Genomic DNA, 19880 nt, shown 5'->3' with positions numbered 1-19880 from the left:
AACTCCAACCAACACTGAGGCCAAAGCCTGTGCCTGCTCAGAGCCCAGAGGACATGTTTTCCCCCAGGGACACTGAACCCTTCCCACGAGTTGAAGAAGAAATGAGGGGGCCCTGCTCACTTTAGCCCCCAGCCCAGCAGGGAAGGGAATCGGGCCATCCGGCCCAGCGCCGAAAAAATGGCTGCGGTTTGACAGTTTTATGACAGATGAAGTTATCCATCATGGGAGAAGAAAAGAAAAGGTGGTATTAAAAGTGTAAGCATGGAGAACGTGCGGTATGCACACATGCTTCGTTATCGACTGTTTTTTGAAGTTCTCTGTGCGGAACCAGCAATTGGGGGCTCAGACAGGCAGCAGCAAAATGGAGGACCAAGCCCAGGTACAGACAACGAAGTTGCAGCTACAGTTACAAGTGCGGTGACAAAACCAACCAAACACAGACACTGAATGCTGTTCTAGAGGAAGATGTAGGGAGTGGGAATGTGGCATAATACATCTCAAGCTAATGGTGACTGGAATGGCGAATGACATTCCTCACGGAGGAAGAGGGGGAGGCATGATGGTGCGATCTGGCCTCTGCAAATTTGGTAATGTGAGAAATGGTGGTGCAGTGTGTGGGGGGTGTGTGGGTGTGTATGTGTGTGGTATGTGTATGTGTGTTTGTGATATGTATATGTGTTTGTGGTGTGTGTATGTATATATATGTATGTGTGTGGTATGTGTGTGTTTGTGGTGTGTATGTATATGTGTGTGGCATGTATATATGTGTGTATATGTGTGGTATTTGTGTGTGTATGTGTGTGGTATTTGTGTGTGGTATATGTATGTGTGTTTGTGGTTTGTATGTGTGTGAGTGGTATTTGTGTGTGTGTTTGTGGTATGTATATGTGTTTGTGGTATGTGTATATGTGGTATGTGTGTGTGGTATTTGTGTATAGTATGTATATGTGTGTTTGTGGTATGTATATGTGTTTGTGGTATGTGTATATATGTATGTGTGTAAGTGTGTGGTATTTATGTGTGTGTGGTATGTGTGTGTTTGTGGCATGTATATGTGTGTTTGTGGTGTGTGTATGTATATATATGTATGTGTGTGTGTGTGTGTGTGGTATTTACGTGTGTATATGTGTGTGTGGTATTTGTGTGTGTTTGTGGTATACATATGTGTGTTTGTGGTGTGTGTATGTATATATATGTATGTGTGTGGTATTTGTGTGTGTGTTTGTGGTATGTATATGTGTGTTTGTGGTGTGTGTATGTATACATATGTATATGTGTGTGGTATTTGTGTGTGTCTGTGTGTGTGTGTGTGTTTTGCCTGTCACTGAGCAGGTGTGCCCCGCCAGGGTTGTCTTTGCTTCATCTAACAGGAAATGGTCTTTTTTTTTCCAAGTTCACATGGAATCAGGTGACGTCTGTAGTAAAGAAGAACTGCACTGGGGGACCCCACTTTACCCAACGTGGATTTTGTAAACCAAGGACCTATTCTAGATTGCTTTGTTGAGAAAACACTTTCTGGTGGTCCTGGGTGTTTGGGCTTGGAGCTGGCCGGGCAGATGCCCTGCCGTTCAACCTCCAGCCCGTCCTTGGAGGGTCCAGTTGTTGTCTGTTTGTTGAGATGAGGTCTCCCTTCCTGACTGGGCATGCTCCTAGACTGTGGTCTTCCTGTTACACACATACACGCTTCCTGCCACAGCTGGGGTGAGGGCATGCCACACGACCCAGCTTCTTCCCTTGAGTGGGAGTCCTATGAACTTCCCTGTCCAGGCTGATTTAGAACCACAATCCTGCCAATCTGAGCCGCTGGTGATGCCTGGCTCCTTTTGAATTGTTTTTTTCTTGGTAGGGGGGACCCTTTAAGAACAATGTATGAAGAGAGAATTCTGCATCCAACGCATAGCATAGCCTAACAGGAAACAGTGACATATCTGGCCAACCTGTTGGTTTCTAGACCTGTGTCCTTCTCCTAGCCCTTGGCCTGTCCTTTTCCCGTAGTTACAGAATTATGGCACACTTTTGAACGGGTAAATTTTCTCTGCAGCTCAGCTCATAGCCTGGACTTGCAAGAAGCTGTTGCTCATTTTCTCAGTCAGTCCTTTCTGATCTCAGAGCTTCCTTCACCTGTGACCTTCCTCGTGTGTGAGTTACTGTTCCCTGTGCCCTGGTGGCTCCATGCTGCCTCCAGGCTTAGACCTCCATCCCTCCAGGCTTATCTGTCATGCAGTGCGCTTGTCCCATCCCGTCCCTTCCCCCGGGCTGTAACTGAGTCGGGGTCACGTTCATGGTGGCAGGTGGCAGTGTGTGCTGCAGACACAGGCCTTCTCCGAGACCCTCACTCACAGAAAGACCGTCCGTCTTTCAGGATTTCCCTGCAGTTTTCAACTTCTTAGCATGAGGTAGGAAGGAATTACTTTATAAAGAAGGTGAGAAAAGGAAGGCGTCTGCAACTTCCTTTGGTGGCCGTACAGATTCCTCGGACACTCAGCCTTGGCTAAGTTACAGCTGCAGAACCCGAGGTCTTCAGGCCTTGCGGCTGGGGTGAGGGCCTCGCTGGAGTCCACATCCTGCCCCCCCCCAGGCTCCCACAGGCCCAGGCTCCACACCTACCCTTCAGTCCAGGACTTGGGATTTTGTGACAGAAGAGACAGAACAGGCAGGAGACATGGCCTCTGAGGGCCTCCTGGACCTTCACTGGGCTCTAGTGTCACCTTTGCTCACATCTGTTGGACCAGCCTGATGCCAGCAGGCGGGGAACCCAGGCCTCCGTTGGGAGGGGACGTTGTGGATGTCCACCGTGATGGCCCACGCTCAGCTGCTGGATCAGTGACCCCTGCCACTGGTGTTTATGTGGTTTTGGAAGTCCAAGGGGAGCAGTCTCACTGACTGGGGCTCCGGCAAGGGTCTCCTAGGCCAAGTCACAAGTGGAGAAATGGAAAGAGAGTTGGCCATGTGCAGAAAGAGCAATGTGAACATAGTAGGCTCGCTTCCTAACAACCTGCTCTGCTGAGTGCCAACGGGCTCCATGAGGCCAGCCTTAGTCCATGCCAAGGTCAACGCCCCATGGCCTAATGGCCATGCTTTAGGCTCCTCCTCCTCGAGCCCTCCTCTCCCCATGCTGGGGCCAGGTTGTGCGGCCTTGGGGGAGAGGACCCAGGAGGCGGCCTTAGTGACCAGAGCTGACCAGAGCGGGAGGAAAGCAAGGCAGCGGGGCAGATTTCCAAGCGTCCATATGCAGAGGGTCAGGCGCCAACTCTGTTCCTCCCAGGGTAGAGAGTGCTTCGCTGCTGTCCTGCAAAGTGTAAGTGGCTTTCCAGAGTCTCGGGGCCCTGGGTCAGGCCAGGTCTCTGTGCCCAGCCAATCACACACTCCTCTGTCCTGCAGTTCGACATGCAGAGAGTCACACTGGAGGAGCTGAAGCACATCCTCTACCACGCCTTCCGGGACCACCTGACCATGAAGGACATCGAGAACATCATCATCAACGAGGAGGAGAGCCTCAACGAGACCGCGGGGAACTGCCAGACCGAATTCGAAGGAGGTAGGTCCGACTCCCCTGTTCACCCTGGCTTGAGAGGCCGGCATCCCTAACTCTCCATGGAATGGAGGGACAGTCCCCTGATGGCCAAAGCCAAAACGCCAGGACTGACCTCACAGGTCTGTTGGCCTGCTGTTCCCAGTGTAATTCCAGCTGCTCGGAGATTGGAGGATTGTGGGTCAAGGCTAGCCCAGCAACAGGTGTGTGAGACCTCGCATTTCAGTCAGTAGCTGGATGTGGTGGTGTACGGCTGTCACCCCAGCTGTGTTGTACTTGAGACCTGCCAGGGAGGAAACAAAAAGTCCTACTTGAGTTTTTCTTTTTTTAAGGTAAAAGGGCTAGGAGCATGGCATGTATGGCAGAGCCCCTGCCTAGAAAGCGTGGGGCCCTGAGTTCAAGCCCCAGTATCACACACCCAAAAGTTCAGTGCCCGCTGTGTGACCCTGAAATAATCATCATTGGCTTCTCTGAGCCTTTCCTAAAAAGGCTCACTGCAATGAATGGCAGATAGTAGTCATACCCAGACATGATCTTCTAGCTAGCAGGGCAATAATAGCTCACACCTATAAACCCAGTTACTCAGGTGGCTGAGCTCTGAGGATTGTGGTTCAAAGCCAACCTGAGCAGGAAAGTCCATGAGACTCTTACGTGCACTTAACCACCAGAAAACCAGAAGTGATGCGGTGGCTCAGAGTGGTAGAGCACTAGCCTTGAGCTGAAGAGCTCAGGGATAGCATCCAGGTGCTGAGTTCGAACCCCATGATTGACAAAAAGAAAAAAGAAAAGAAGGAAAGAGAGAAAAAGAAAAGAAATGAAACACTCTTCTGGCTGTGTGGAAGGTCAGGATGAATTCTGAAGCCTTGTGACCTTGAGGTGGGCCTGGATGCTGAGACTGCCCGGCCACCTGCCGGTGCCCACCAGGGCACAGGGTCACCGGCACCACTGCCCCCAGCTTACCCGGCCCTGGCTTTGCTGAAGTCAAGCCCAGCTCTGGGGAAGATGCAGGAGGGTAACATGGGATGGGACCTCGGGGCAGGGCTGTGGAGTGGGGCCCTAGAGCAAGGCCTAGGTGTGCATGTGTGTGTGCATGCTCATGTGTGTGCATGCATGTGCATGTGTATGTGTGTGTGTAACACAGAAACAGACACATGCTCACGTTCTTCATCTGCAAGATGTAGAGTATGTGGTGGTTGCCTGGAGGCCCATGTGGTTGCGTGTGGATGTGTGGTGGTGGTGTGGTAGCTGCATGGCAGTGTGTGGTGGTCATGAACTCCACGCAGTCCTAGGTGACAGTACATCTTACGCAGGCCCACATATGAGTGAGCACACAGAACGCCGCCCGGGGCTGAGCTGTGAGCGGGTGGGCTGGGCATGAGGGGGGAGCTGTGGTCCTGGGTGGGGTGGGCCAGGTACAAGCAGGCCCGTGGTCCTCTCTGGCAGCCTGGCCCCTGGGTCCTGGTCCTCTGCAGTGTGAGACCACTGAGCAGTGCTCCAGGAAAGAGAGTCTAGCTGTGCTTCTTCTGCCGAATGGGTATGGGTAGGAGGCAGGGCAGGCACATGTGCGGTCTACAGGGCCTGTGGGAAGGTAGGGAGGACGGAAGCAGGGCATGGCCCCGGCTCTGGACATAGCAATGAACCCTGGCGTGGCTCTGGCTCCAGCACCTGACCACGTGATCCACCTTTCACCTGCACTTGCTCACTCCTCTTCGGGTTAATTCTTTTAGTGACTGGTACAGTTACCATCAGTTCACGTGGCAGAGAGGGAAAACAGGCTCAGAGAAGCTTCTCAGTCACTGGGCCAGAGTCTTAGGCAGTAGTTAGGTAAATAAATCAGATGTTTGACTTACCATCATCCCAAGCTGGCCTAGAGCCTTCTTGGGGAGATACAGAGTAGACCTGAGAATGGAGGAGCACACAAAAATATGATGTGCTGCAAATTCAGAATGGCAGGTGGCAGTTAATCGTTAAATTATTATAAAGAAACAGATGGATCCGTGGCAGGTCAACTTTCTGCCACCACACCAAGTATTTGCAGGGTTTTCTGCTGCTAAGCAGAAGGTCAACAATTCCTGTAGGAGTTGGGGATGTGGGTATGAGAGGACGCCGCGGGCTCACATCCCGTCGACAGCCTTGGCCAGAAAATCTTGCCTTCTGCCGCTCAGCGGTCAGCACAGCACCCTGCTCCCGCCAGGTCTGCACGTGACGCAAGAGCCCAGGGCCCAGCCTCTAATATCTCTTCACCTGAGGAGCCCCTGCGTGGGCTGTGTGTCCTTCGTTCACTGAGCACAGAGCGTCCAGTGCCTGTCCAGGTCCTTCATCCTCACAGCCCTACATGGGCCCCATGCCCCGTGTCCTTGGGCACATAAGTGGAGGGACAGAGAAGAGCCTCAGACCATTGCCCCATGGGTGTGCGTTGTCCTTCACTGTGTTTCCAAGTGTCTTCTCCACAGACGAGCTTCTGCACACCCCTCTCCCCCGTGCCCATCCACTGTCTGCCCACAGCTTCTGTCAGCCCTCGGGCTGCAGGGGGTAGATGGCTGTTCGGGGTGCGGGGGGGAGCCCTGTGAGGACACGCCTCTGCACCCCTCTCCCCTCTGCTTTGTCTTTCCCTTCTCTTCCTTCCCATCCTCTGACCTGGCGTCATTTTACACTTGCTCACTCCTGGGAGAAACTGGCTCCACACCCCTAGCTAAGAACTTAAGACACTAATCAGTAAGTGCAGGACTGAACCACAGAACATTCTGAAATCATCCGAGCGCCTACAGGCCCGCTGGATCCAGGAGGATTAGCCATAGCAAGATGGGAGCTCAGAGAGGAGGGAAATGATCAAGCTTGGGGGTGGGGCAGGGAGGGCCCTCCTGCTGGGAGGGGGCGGAGCCTGTCAGAGCGGAGATGGGGGCGGAGCCAGGAGAGGAGGGGCCAGGAGGGCCCCAGATCTATGCAGCCCTGGCTGGGAGGTGCTGGGTCTGTTATCTTCTTGTCCCAGAAGCTTTGTTAGTCTGAAAACATAGCGGCCTCACTGGCCAGACTGAACTCATCCTAGAGAAAGACATCTTCTGTGACCTGAGGGCTGTGGACCCCTTGACCTGGTCTTTTGGCAACCTATTTTTATTTATTTTACTTAGTAATTTATATTTTATTGTATTTTGGGGCCTCCAACCAAGTACAAAGCAAACGTTTGGATATAGAGCGTTCCACGGGCTCCTGTATGGGAGCTGGGTCTTTACCGGCGGACTGCAGACACAGGTGTGGCTGGACCCAGGGACACTGAGTTCAGCAATGGATCTACCATTGGATCCACCACCGACAGGGTCACAGCCGTGGGTTTATCATCGGCAGGGTCAGCTGTGGATCTACCACCAGTGGGGTCACAGCCATGGGTCTACCACCAATGGGGTCACAGCTGTGGATCTACCACTGATCAGGTCACCACGAATGGTCATGGATCTATCTCTGATTGGCTCAGGGTTAGGTGAAAGGCCCTGGGGCAGGCAGGTCCTGCTTGGAGGAAGTCCACTGGGGATGTGGCTTTGAAGAGTGTGTGTCACCCCCAGTCCCTCCTGCAGTCCCTCTGTGTGTCTCTCTGTCTCTCTCCTGGTCTCCAGGCAGCTGACCCAGGCAAAAACTTACCAAGATCCCATCTCAATCACCAAGCCAGGTGTGATGGTACCTACCTGTCATCCCAGACACACAGCAAGGGACACTCACAAATCACAGTGTCCAAGTCGGGGTTCAGATGTGGGGAGGGGGGTTGTGAGCTTCTTGTCTGGACTGGCTTGGAACCATGATTCTCCCGATCTCCAAGGCCACACGGTGTGCCCCCTCCCCTTGCCAGGGCACGCATCCTGGTCCACGAGGCTGGGGTGAATGAGGTCTCTGGTCTCACTGTACCCTCTCTCATCTCTCCCCCACCTGCCATCCCTGTGTCCTTGACCTCCGGGCACTCTGCCCGGCCCCCCCTTTCCCTCCCTCCTACCTTCCCCCCTCCGCTCCCCTCCCCTCCATCCTTCCCCACCCCAGTCCACTCCCAGAAGCAGAACCGGCAGACCTGCGTCCGGAAGAGCCTCATCTGCGCCTTCGCCATGGCCTTCATCATCAGCGTCATGCTGATCGCAGCCAACCAGATCCTCCGGAGCGGCATGGAGTAGACGGCGGAGCGGGTGACGGAGCGTCCTCATCCACCCCGCCCGCTCACTGTGCACACGCACACCGGGGCCGGACCTCCGGACCACAGAGCCTCTGTCCTCTGCTCTTGACCTCCGTCCTCCATTCTCTGACCTCTGTAGGGACCGTGCCTGGACCTGGGCCTCCACCAACCCCGTCTCCGGGTGTCTGCACAAGGGCTCTTCTCGCTTTAATGGTTTTGTTTCCTAATGCAATAACGAGCCCGGAGCGCCAAGCTCCGAAGATAAATTTACTTCCTCCCTGTGGACCCCAGTATCGGGCGGGAAGACAGAGGGGGTGACCAGCGCCCCCTCCCACCTCGCTCTTCCCCACGGTCCACAGACTCCACCGAGGCCCAGCCCAGCCTCCCTCTCCACCCAGCAAGGACCCCTGACTCGGCTTTCTGCTGCCCTAAAGCTGCCCGCACCAGCACCTCCAGCCCACAGCGCCTGTTCCCCGCTTTCTGCCCTTGGCCACCGTCCGAGAAAACAAGCAACACACGGAGACCAGCTGGGATATCCCCTGCACCGCGGATGATAGACAGACAGACAGATGGACAGAGCCGCGCCCGCGTGTGGGGCCTGAGCCTGCCTCCCCAACGGCATCACAGCTTCTTGGGGCAGAGGGTGAAGCAGGTGGGGTCAGATTGGACAGAGCTGGGTCTGGCCCTGGGGTCTGCAGGCCGGGTCGGGCTCGGGGCTGGGTTACCTGCTGGCTGTCACAATAAGGGATGAGGTCATGTCCACAGGAGGACGCCCCAGCGCCTGCACCGCCCGCCCGCACCTCCTCAATCCCTCCAGTGGCCGAGAGAGATGCTGGCCAGCTCAGCCCACAGGAGCTGAAGGCCACTGAACTCTGCCTGCTTCAGGCGAGGCTGTCTCTCCCGACACTGGACAGGGGACCCCAGCTTCCCCCCCACACCTTAGCCGAAGCTTGCCAGCTGGCCCCCCCTTAGCCCCCCGCCCGCGCAGCTCTGCCAGCTCAGGTCTGTGTCTCGCTTTGTTTCCGTGGCAGCCGGAAGCCACGTGCTGCACCCTGTGCCCTCACGCCCAGCGCCCTGGCGCCCAGTCTTTCCCATCTGATTGCAGGGGGAGGCAGAGGGGAGCCTCCGTGCCCCCAGCCCCCCCACTGCCTTCTCAGACCTGGAGCCCGGGCTCCACACCCAGTCTTCCTCCACTTCACCTCTGCAGCCTTCCCCGCGGCCCCGTGGGGCCCGTGGAGCCGGCCCCTCTGGGGAGGGGGGCAGCGCTTCCCAGCACAGTCACTAGGGTTTGAGCCATAGCAGGGAAAGGGGGCGCCGGGCTCCCCAGACCCGTGAAACCGAAGCCCACCGGAGTCTGGAGGATCCAGACTAGCCAAGGAAGGTGGTGCCCCACCCTGCCCAATCCCCCCCATACCTGCCCTGCCCCCGCATACCTCCCCCACCCCCATATACCTGCCCTGCCCCCTGTACACCTGCCTTGTGCCCTCCCCCCCTGCTCTCCCCCCCCCCCCATGTACCTGCACTGTCCCCCCCGCCCCGCCTCCCCCTGCTCAGTCACCAGCCTCCTCGGTAGAGGAACACAAATGGAACAGGTCGAGCGCCGACAGGACCCGTGCAGCAGCCCCGTGGCCACGGCCTCCACTGCAGGGTGGGGTGGAGGTGTCCTGGGGTCAGCCTCCCTCCCCGCCTCTGCCAGGTGGACACCAGGGTGACCGCTCCCAGACACCAGTCTCCCGGCTGTTGGCGGACGACGTGACCCCGTTGTCAGCTGCTTCCTGTCCCGTGGTCAGTGAGATGAGCCGCAGGGAGGGGGGAGGGAAGGCGCCTCGCTCTCCCAGCGGCCTGGGGTGGAGGTTGGGGGAAACAGAGAAGGCCGTGTGTCCTGGGGGTGTGTGAAAGGGGAGAGGACAAGAGCAAAGCCACAGCAGTCTTTGCTGGCCCCAAATGGAGCCCAGTCACAGTCACCCCAGGCGCCTGAGCACGGTGTGTCCGCAGCTGAGCTGCTAGCAGCCCTGGACGCAGGGGACTCGGACTGTGCCGCTGTGACTCGCAGCCTGGCGGTGCTGCTCGGGTGACGGGAGACCCATCCAGGAGGCTGGGTTTCTCTGTCCACGTGGCGGAATGCTCCCACGGTGCCCACAGGTGGAGGTGTCCCGCAGGAGATGGGGGGCCTCGGCCTCCGCTGCCCTGGGTGCGGGGCTGCAGCCTCAGTGCCCAGCTTGGCTTCTGTCTTGTAGCAGGAAGGTCCCCCGTCCCCAGAGCACAAGAGCCAGAATCAGGCAGGATTAGCATGTGTGTGTGTGCGTGTGTGTGTGTGTGTGTGTGTGTGTGCGTGCGTGCGTGCGTGCACACAGGGCCTGGGGCTTGAACTCAGAGGCCCAGGCACTGTCCCTGAGCTTGTGTACCTGAGGTGAGTGCTGTACCACTTGAGCCACGGCTCCACCTCTGGATTTTGGTGGTGGATTAGAAGGCTGGGTAGCGTTGGATTGCAATCCTCAGATCTCAGCCTAGGTGTCCAGGATGCCAGGCGTGTGCCGCTCCTCAGTGCCTGGGCTCAGGCAGGGTTGACATTGTGACTTTGGTCCCCCAACCCCCGATGACGCTGCCTCCTACCACTCCAGACACAGAACCCACAAGTTGGAACCAGAGGAGGGGAGCAGTGCGCGGGCCCCTGTGGCCCGGCTGTAGGGGCAGGGGTGTAGCCCTGACAGCCCATATCGTACCACGTCTCCTGTGTTCCTCCAGCTTGTCAGGGCCTGGAGCAGCGGGGGGCGGGGGTGTTCATAAGGAACACCCTGCATCTATGCAGCCCGGCCCCCTGCGGGGTCCCCCAGAGAATGGTGATTCCTCTGCCTTTCCTCCCCTCACCACCCTGCACCCTGCCTCCCAGAGCAGGGGAATCCCAAATCTAGGCACAACTAGCAATTGTCTGGAAGTGGAAACCGTCTAAGTCTCTACTCTTCCTCAGCATCTGTGCTTTCCGGGAGGTGTGAACTGGCACAAGCAAGCGGGGCATGTGCACTCGTGCACACGGCGGTATTGCACTCCAACTGTCCTGGCCAGGCTCAGCCTGGAGGTCCTGGGTGTTTCAGTTCAGAGACCAAGAGGCATGCGTGGTGCCCTCTTCCTCCACGGGATCGCCGTGGCGGCCTGTGGCAGGGAGGAGGGTGCGCCCTGGGCTTTAGGCCTCCCATCCCCCTTCCCCACAGGAGGCCTCAGTGCTCCCTTTTCCAGAGGCAGGTGTTCCCCCTGTTGGCCTCAACCGCTTGCCCCTCACACGACCACCCTGCCCTGCTGTGTGCGTGCCCGTGAGCCCAGACCGTGCTTCTAGACTCATCCATGTCCTTGTTCTGTGCCTGGCAGAACCTCGGTCCAGTGCAGTGGGGGTCAGACCTCATCCTGGCCTCAGGGCCTCCGTGAGGCGGAGCGTGCAGCCACGCCCCCCCTCAGGGGCAGCTGCAGAATCAAGAGCGAGCGTTATCCCTGTGAGGGTTTTCCATCTGAATCACTTATGGCTGCGACAGGATCCCGGTGGGGTTGGGCTGGCTCCCAGGTCCCTGTTCTGTGAGGGTTGAAGCATCAGAGCGGTCCAGCTGCGCCTTGTGCCCACACTGCCCTCAGTCCTTGCTCTGAGTGGGTGGGTGGGGGGCACAACGAGCAGGCGACGCTGGGTCTCGGCTCCTACTGGATTCTGGGTGGCCCAGGGAGTCTCTGGGGACAGGGAAGCAACGCCTGGCACCCAAGCTGACACTGGCCTGAGAAATGCTGCAAAGCACCGGGGTTTCCTGAGGCACCGATGGCCATCCTCTCTTCCTGGACATAACTTGCCCAGCCTGCCCCATGGGAGTCACCCAGCATTTGGGGAGTACACTCACCCCTCTTTCCCTCCACTGTGAGGGAGGGGTGACTTTCAAATCAACGTTCCTTACCCTGTCCGAAGTTGTCTGCCGAGTGGGGACTGCATACCTGTACACCCAGCACTCAGGAGGCTGAAGCAGGAGGATCTGAGGCAGAGGCTGGCCTGGGTTACAGGGCATGACTGAGTCTCAAAATGAAATTAAACAAGAAGAGGGTGTTGTCCGTGTTGGGGGTTGGGGTTGGCATCTCGGGAGGACAGGGCAGTGAGCTGACTCAGAAGGAATCATTCAGGAAATGCAGGGGTGTGCAGCACGAGGTGTCTGTCCATCTCGGCCTGAGGGAAGGGAAGGACCTCGTAAGGACGGCGGAGGTCAGTCTGGGGACACCTCCCTGTGTGTTGGGCTGAGAGCCCTGGCTGGACCCCGATAACTTGTCTGTGAACCTGGGAGGAGCTGGGCTTGCGTTGGGGGAACACAGGTGTAGAAAAGTCCAGAGCACCTGGCCCAGGCTTCCAGGAGCTGCAGCGCAGCCAGGAAAGCAAGCAGGGAACTGGAAACTGACCCAGGACCGGACCCCGCCTCCCACCAGGTGACTGTGGCTTCTCTCTGACCGCTGGCAACCAGCTTGGAGCACAGGTCAGAGTGGGCATCCCAGGTGGGAGGCCATGATGCCTGAGGGCAGCACTGCCCGAGCTCCTCAAGTCCTCGGCCTCCTGTGGGAGTCCGTGGTCTGTGGGGTGCATCAGAGGTGGAGTCTTGAGGCTGGGTCCCCCCTGACTTCCAGGAGTGTGGAAGACTGGCTCCCTGTCCAGGAAAATTAAGGGGCAAAACCCTAAAGGCCACAAGAAGCAACACAAGGCAGGCCGGGGATGCTGGATCAGCACCCTGGAGAGCGCCAGGCCAGCGATGCTGGAATCAGCACCCTGGAGAGCGCCAGGCCAGCGATGCTGGAATCAGCACCCTGGAGAGCGCTATCCCCACCACTGCTCCCTTCACTTTTTGTTTTGTTCTGTCCCCCCCCCCCCCCCCGGGCCCCTGGAGCAGCAGCTCCCACAGAAGTGACATGTTTGTCATCACCCCTGGCCCTGGGAGAAGTCCACAGTCCAGAGGGACCACGGGCAGTGACCGTCCCTCCCCTGACTGGTGATGGCTCAAGCACAAGTGTAGCCCCCACAAAAGGGCAAGGGGAGGGGGGGCATCGAGCACAAGGATGGGGAGGGGAATCAGGAGAGGGCAGGGGCATGCACTGCAGGCCCCAGGCCAGCACCCAGTCCTCCACGCGGGTTCCCTGCAGGCTGCGGTCCTGGCCGGCCACCCAGCTCTGCTCACAGGTAAGCATGCAGAAACACTAGGTCAGTCTCCGGAGGCTCAGGGCTCAGCTCTTCCTAGGAGAAATCCAGAATATTCTTTCTCATGACAAGTATGAGGTTTAGGGTCCTTGAGTAGCTTCTTGGATGGGTTTGGTTTTTCTTCTCCAACTCTGAATTCAGGAATAAGTTATTTCCCCAAGGACTAACCAAAGACACAGTTCCTGGGGGGCCGGGCTGGGCCAGAAAGGATCGGGCCAGTCTGGGGGGGGCAGCTGCTGTGCCTCCTGGTGATAGGGTGCCACCAAGGCCCTGGGGGGGCCCACTTGCCACAGGGGCTGTCTGCAAAGCACAGGAGTAAACTCCAGCACAGTGAGTTAGGACCAGCGAGGCCCAGGTAGGGGGGCTCGGGGCTCTGCCCAGCATGGATAATGCCTCTGGTAGAAACTGGGGGTCACAAGCTCCCACTTACCTCATCCACATTCCTTTCTTTGTGCTTCTTTTTTTTGGATATCAGTTGGTGATTTCTGCTAGTAAGTGATGAGAGAGTGGGCAGGATAGTTAACATAAAAATCTTTATATAAAATGTAAATATTCATATAAATCCACTGGGCATGCGAATGAAGTCTATATTATTAACTTGTTACCTTAGTGTATAAAGAAGAGCCAAGTGCAACATGTTGCTACATGAGTTCTCTAACCAAACTTGTCTGTAAATATATAATCTGTATAAAAGAGTCTAATTTGCCATTATTTATGCAATAGAAGAAAAAAATTAAAGTTCTTTTGTTTTTCCTTTTGATGAGAGCTTTTGTTCCTTTTCAGGAGGTTGAGAGGCGGGGTGGGCTGCGGATCAGAGCTGCGGATCAGGACTGTGGTGGTGCCCAGGCAGAGGTTGGGAGGAGGCGACAGGCTGGCTGACCATGGGCCCCTTGGTGAGCAAACCCTGACCCCGCTGGAGAACAGGGGAGCAGATACGGCTGAGAAAACCTTTCCAATGCCCCAGCGATGGGTTTCTATTATGCACTGGCCTTCAGGCATTGCACAGCTTTTGCTGAAGCTTCTGGAATGTTTAATGTTATGTGAGGTTCCATAGAGACATAAAAGGACATCCAGATCCTTCTATAGCTTGAGGCGATGGGACTTAAAGACACTCATGGAGACCCAGTCCCCTCAGGAGGGCAGCATCCACCTCCCAGCCCCGCGCCCCCCCCACCCCACCCCTGTTTCTCAGAGGTGTTTCCATGCATTCTGTCTCCCTAGACATCTTGGACTTAGCCAGAAATACAAGTCCCCGTTGGGGGAGATCTCCCAGGCCCCGGTCCCTGGTGGCCCTAAGTGGTTGCAGCACCGGTCACTGCCGGGCATCAGGAAAGTGGAGCCACTGGGCACCCGGCCTTCCTGGCCTCCGGTTTCTCTCTCTGTGAAAGGCACCGGACTCTAGTCATGAGGGAGGGCAGAGGGAGGGGACTGGGGGAGGGGCCTGTCGAGGCCTGTGAGATGCGTGTGAATCGTTGAACTTGGCAAAACTGCAATCACGGAATATGTGCAAACAAAAGAACAGCGACTTCAAGGTTCATTGAGATCCAAGGATCTCTGCCAGCAATGGGTCTCAGACTATGGGGGCTTTAAAAAAAAATGAATGCAGCCTTGATCACTCCCTGGGCTGGCCCCACCACCCTCCCCAGGTTGGGCGTCTCCCTGGAAGAGCCACCGACTCTACAGGCCCAGCATGAATCCACTGCTCTGGGGTGAACCCTTTGCTCTGGGGTGAATCTGCTGCTCTGGGGTGCATCCATTGCTCTGGGGTGCATCGGCTGCTCTGTGGTGCATCCGCCGGCCTGAACCAGCTTATGTAGAATCATTGAACTTTGTTTGGCTGGACTCACACAGTAAAACACTCTTCCCCAGGTGAGTTACTACAGCAAACCCATGCCCCTGCGGCCAGTTAACCCTCCCTCCCTCTCCTTCCCTTGATCCCTCCCCCAGCCCTCCCGGCTCCCTCACTGAGCCTCCTTCACATCATTCATGGTGCCATCCCAGACCCAAAGCCACAGCCTGAAACTCCCACAACCACCTTTCTTCTCAAAGCAGTTTACCACAGGGAATTTTTACAGTAAGAGAAATCTGGCTAACATGGAAAATTAGTACAAGCCTGAAATGTGTGTGTGTGTGTGTGTGTCTGTGTGTGTGTATCTGTGTGTGTGTGTGCCTGTGTACACTCAGGCATGCGCATGTGTGTCAGAACTGGGGCTTGAATGTCAGGGCTTTGTGTGATTGCTTAGCTTGGTTAAAGCTCAAGGCTGGTGCTCTACCATCTGAGCCGCAATTCCACTTCTGGATTTTTGCTGGTTAAACTGAGATGAATCTCATGGACTTCCTACCTGGGTGGCCTCGAACCTGGGTCCTCAGATCTCAGCCTCCTGAGTAGCTAGGATTAGAGGCCCCCAAATTCTGAGTGTTCTTCTTTGTCATTTGCATCCTGAGCTCCAATACATTCATCAGCTTTACAAGAAGTCGGGAGGAAAAATCAGATCTGTGGCTGTGGACAGCGAGAAGGAGGGGGAGAGCCGTAGCTGCTAGGCTGAACACAGAAGCTGCTTCTGACAGAAAGAAGCTGTGTATTTATCTTTGTTGGGATGTCTGTCCTTTTGTAAATGAGCAAAGCACTCAGAAGTTGTTTTAAAGCACCCACATTCTGAGTGCTCTATCTTGTCATTTGCATCCTGAATTCCAACACACTCGTCAGCTTTCCAAGATGTTGGGCAAAAGATCAGATCTGTGGCTGTGGACAGAGAGAGGAGAGGGGACAGCCCTAGACTCTAGGATGAACACAGGAGCTACTGCTTCTGACAGAAGCTGTCAAAAAATGCATACACTATGATCAAAAAGGATTCATTCCAGGGATGCGAAGCTTGTTCAGTATATGCAAGTCAATTAATGTAATTCAACACATCAATAGGAGCAGGGACAAGAACCACATGATTGTCGTAACAGATGCAGAAAAATCATTTGACAAGATCCGCTTTATGATGAAAGTGCTGGAGAAACTATTAATCCATGGAACATTCCTCAATATAATAAAAGCCATATGTGACAAACATCCCGTCAACATTATACTTAATGGTGAAAGGTTAAAACCATTTCCTCTAAAATCAGGAACGAGACAAGGATGTTTGCTCTCTCCACTCCTCTTCAATATCGCATTGGGATTCCTAGCCAGAGCAATAAGGCAAGAGCCAAGCATAAAAGGGATCTAAATAGGGAAAGAAGTAAAACTCTCCCTCTTTGCAGATGACATGATCCTGTACTTAAAGAACCCCATAGACTCCTTCCCCAAATTACTTGAGCTGACCCGAAACTTTGGCAAAGTAGTGGGGTATAAAATTAAATCACAGGGCTGGGAAGGTGGCTCAGTGGTAGAGCGCTTGCCTTGCAATGCATGAGGCCCTGGGTTCGATTCCTCAGCACCACATAAGCAAAAAGAAAAAAGCCGGAAGTGGTGCTGTGGCTCAAGTGGTAGAGCACTAGCCTCAGGCTGAAGAGCTGAGGGACAGCGCCCTCAGAGTTCATGCCCCACGACCAGACCCAAAATAAATAAATAAATAAAATAAAATCACAAAAAGTAAAGTTTTTCTGTATGCTAACAATAAGAAAAGTGAGACTAAAACAGAAAAAACAACAACTCCTTTTGTAATAGCTTCTAAAAATAAAATACCTAGGAATAAACAACCAAAGAGGTCAACAACCTCTATGATGAAAACTTTAAAAACTTAAAAAAGGAAATTAAAGCCGATTTAAGGAAGTGGAAAAACCTCCCATGCTCCTGGATTGAAAGAATTAACATCATGAAAATGGCAATATTGTCCAAAGTGATTTACAAATTCAATGCAATACCTATCAATATCCCAACCTCATTCGTCAGTGAAATAGAAGAAGTAATCAAAAACTTCATATGGAACAATAGAAGACCCTGAATAGTGAAAACAATTCTTAGCAGGAAGAACAGTGCTGGAGGAATATCAATACCAAGCTTCAAACTCTATTATAAAGCTGAAGTTATAAAAAAAAAAACCAGCTTGGTATTGGCACATGAACAAGCATGAGGACCAATGGAATAGAATTGAAGACCCAGGCATGATCGCACAGAAGAAATAAGAATTGCCAATAGACACATGAAGAAATGCTTAGTGTCACTGGCCATTTTAATAAATGCGAATCAAAAACCACATTGAGATTCCACCTCACCCCAATGGCCATTATCAAGAGGGTGTGGCCAAAAGGGAACACTACTACTCTGTTGGTGGGAATGTAAGCTGGTTGAGCAACTCTGGAAGGCGGTATGGAGGTTCCTCAAAAGACTGAACATTGAACTCCCCTATAATCCAGTAATCCCATAAAGGCCCAGTCCCATAAAAGCCTTCCTGGGCATTTATCCAAATGATATCAAGCTAGGCCACAGTAGGTCAAATTTCTGTATCATGGAAATAACTGTTGTTGTTACTATTGTTTACATATGTTCTATATTTTATTTTTAATCTCCCAGAAGCTATATCTTATTCTTCAGATCAGAAAAGAACTATTACTTTTTTAGGTTGTGGGGCTTGAACTCTGGGCCTGGGCACTGTCCCTCAGTTCTTCAGCTCAAGGCTAGCGCTCTACCACTTGAGCCACAGCTCCACTTCCAGCTTTTTCTGCTTATGTGGTACTGAAGAATCGAACCCAGGGCCTCATGAATGCAAGGCAAGCACTCTACCACTGAGCCACCCTCCCAGCTTGGTTTTACTCACTTGTAATAATTAGTATATGCCTAGTATAGTCCTGGTAGAGAATCATAATAGCTCAAGAGCTATGTACATATGACCATTTAAAATGATGCTAATTTAAATGAACTCCAAGACATGGAAACAACACATCTCTTTTTCAGTTGTCAACCTTGGTGTCACCAATGTACTATTATCTAGTTCTTTCTACCTATTTTATTTCACTTTTCTTTTTACATTGGTTTATCCCTGGCAATCTCTGTCTTTGATTCTGGTAACCTCCATTTTGTATATTCATTTATCTGATTTGGGGAAGGGAAGGGAAATAACAGAATGCTGAAAGAAGTGCAAAGGATGACCTATTGCAACAATGAACCTCACGGGACATTATGTTGGAAATAAACTTCACAACTTTGGGCAGGGGGGAGAACTATGGAGAACAAAAATGGAGTGGGTATCGATGTTCAACAAGAAATGTCCCTTACTCATGTACCTGTTACCCTACTGGTCAGCATCTTCACCAATTAAAATTAAGAGCATTTGTTTTAAGGCCCCAAATTCTTAGTGCTCTACTAATTGAAAAAAGCACAGCTATCACACCAAGGTAAATGGGCGGCTTCTCTCCGTCAGAAGCAGCGCCTGCGTTCATCCAAGGACCATCCCTTCGCTCTGGTCCACACCCACAGAGCTGACTATCCCAACTTCGTGCAAAGCTAAGTGTATTGGAGCTCAGGGTGCAAATACCCAGGTAGAGCATTCAGAATTTGGGGGCCTTACAACATTAATTATGAGTGCTCGCCTCATTCACAAAAGGACAGACATCCCAACCAAGATAAATACAGCTTCTTCCCATCAGAAGCAGCTCGTGTTCATCCTAGCGTCTAGGGCTGCCCACAGCCACAGGTCTGATTCTTACCCGGACATCTTGGAGAGCCGAGAAGTGTATTGGAGCTCAGGGTGCAAATGACAAGCTAGAGCACGCAGAATGTGGAACTCAGGCCCAGCCCTGGCCTCGGTGCCTGGAGTCCACCAGCACTGGTCTCTGGGGCCCCACTGCCCAGCCCCTGCACGGTGGGGCTCCCTGCTCACCCCCCCCCCCCCCCCCGCCCCATCCTGCCACCCGCCTGCCCTGCTTCCCCCGCCCAGAGAGCCAGGGTCCCAAAATTAAGATGTTGCTGGTGGTCTGTGAAGAAGGCTCATCCCACTTAGTGCCCTCCCTGCCCGGGGCCCATCCAGCATGAGTGGACGCCCGCCTGCTCACTCCACGCCTGGGCCTCTGCGCCTGGTCCTCCCACCCCTTCCTGAGGACGGGTGAACCGGCAGAGCTGGTGAGAAGTGCTCAGCCCCCGAGCTGCTGGGTAGCAGACGCCTGTAGTTCCGGCTCCGGGAGGTCACGCGTCCCAGGCCCGTCCTAGCGAGGCTCAACAATAAGCTAAACGCGATGAAAGGGCTGGGAGGGCACCGGTGGCGGGCACTGGCCTGGCATGCCAGACCTGTGTCCCAGGACTGTAGAGAATAAGCGACATAAAACAATAAAATGAAAAGGTGGGGGAAGGAGGCAGCAGGTGCTCAGCCCGCCCAGGGCGGCCGCGGGGCCGAGCCCAGGCTGCGCCGGCAGTGCGCGCAGACCTCCGGAGGCTGCGGGGCATCGCAGTGCACGCGCGCCCCCTGGTGGCGGCCTGGCGGCCAGCACCCTCCCAGGACCGCCTGGTGGAAGACATAAAAGACACATTTATGCACTTAAACAGCTTCAAAATGCACAAAACGTGCATTTTGTGTACTTATTACATGCATATCTAAGGTATATAAATATATCTTATGGGCTAAATGGACGCACTGGCAAGATACACAAGGATTTTATGAGCTTTTGGGGGACATGACTCGTGTTTTCCGGGAGGAGCGTGCGGGGCCAGCAGAGGGAACCCGAGCTCCGCGCCAGTGTCAGGGTGAGCGGCCACGCCCACCGGGGGGCCACCCCCGGCCGGGCTCTGGCCCCTCCCCTCCCAGTCCCTTCCCTCCCAGGCCCCGCCCCTCCCAGGCCCTCCCCTCTGCCCAGGCCCTCCCCTCTGCCCAGGCCCCGCCCCTTCAGGGAGCCTCCCCTCCCAGGCCCTCCCCTCTGTCCAGGCCCCGCCCCTCCCCGGCCACGCCCCTCCAGGGCCCCGCCCCTCCGGCCCCCAACGTGGCCCTGGAAAGCAGCCTGGCGCTGCTAAACCCTGCACTCCGGCAGCCAGGTACCCAGGTCGAGCAGGACGGGGCGGGCCCTGTGTATGT

At 54.7% G+C, this 19880-nt stretch overlaps 1 protein-coding gene across 3 annotated transcripts in view; it reads left to right on the top strand.

Annotated features, from left to right (window-relative positions):
- Window positions 1-7683, top strand: part of Caln1 (calneuron 1) — a 148321-nt gene extending 140638 nt beyond the window's left edge. For all 3 annotated transcript variants that reach the window (XM_013033198.1, XM_013033200.1, XM_013033199.1), the window contains 2 exons: window positions 3382-3538; window positions 7556-7683. In XM_013033198.1, coding sequence (XP_012888652.1) covers window positions 3382-3538; window positions 7556-7683 — 285 coding nt within the window. The remainder of the gene's footprint in view (window positions 1-3381; window positions 3539-7555) is intronic.
- The last annotated feature ends 12197 nt before the right edge of the window (window positions 7684-19880 follow it).

This window comes from Dipodomys ordii, unplaced genomic scaffold, assembly GCF_000151885.1.
Source record: "Dipodomys ordii isolate 6190 unplaced genomic scaffold, Dord_2.0 Scaffold164, whole genome shotgun sequence".
Lineage (NCBI taxonomy): Eukaryota > Metazoa > Chordata > Mammalia > Rodentia > Heteromyidae > Dipodomys > Dipodomys ordii.
The sequence above is the reverse complement of the archived record's forward strand: the minus strand, read 5'-3'. Positions and strand labels throughout refer to the sequence as shown.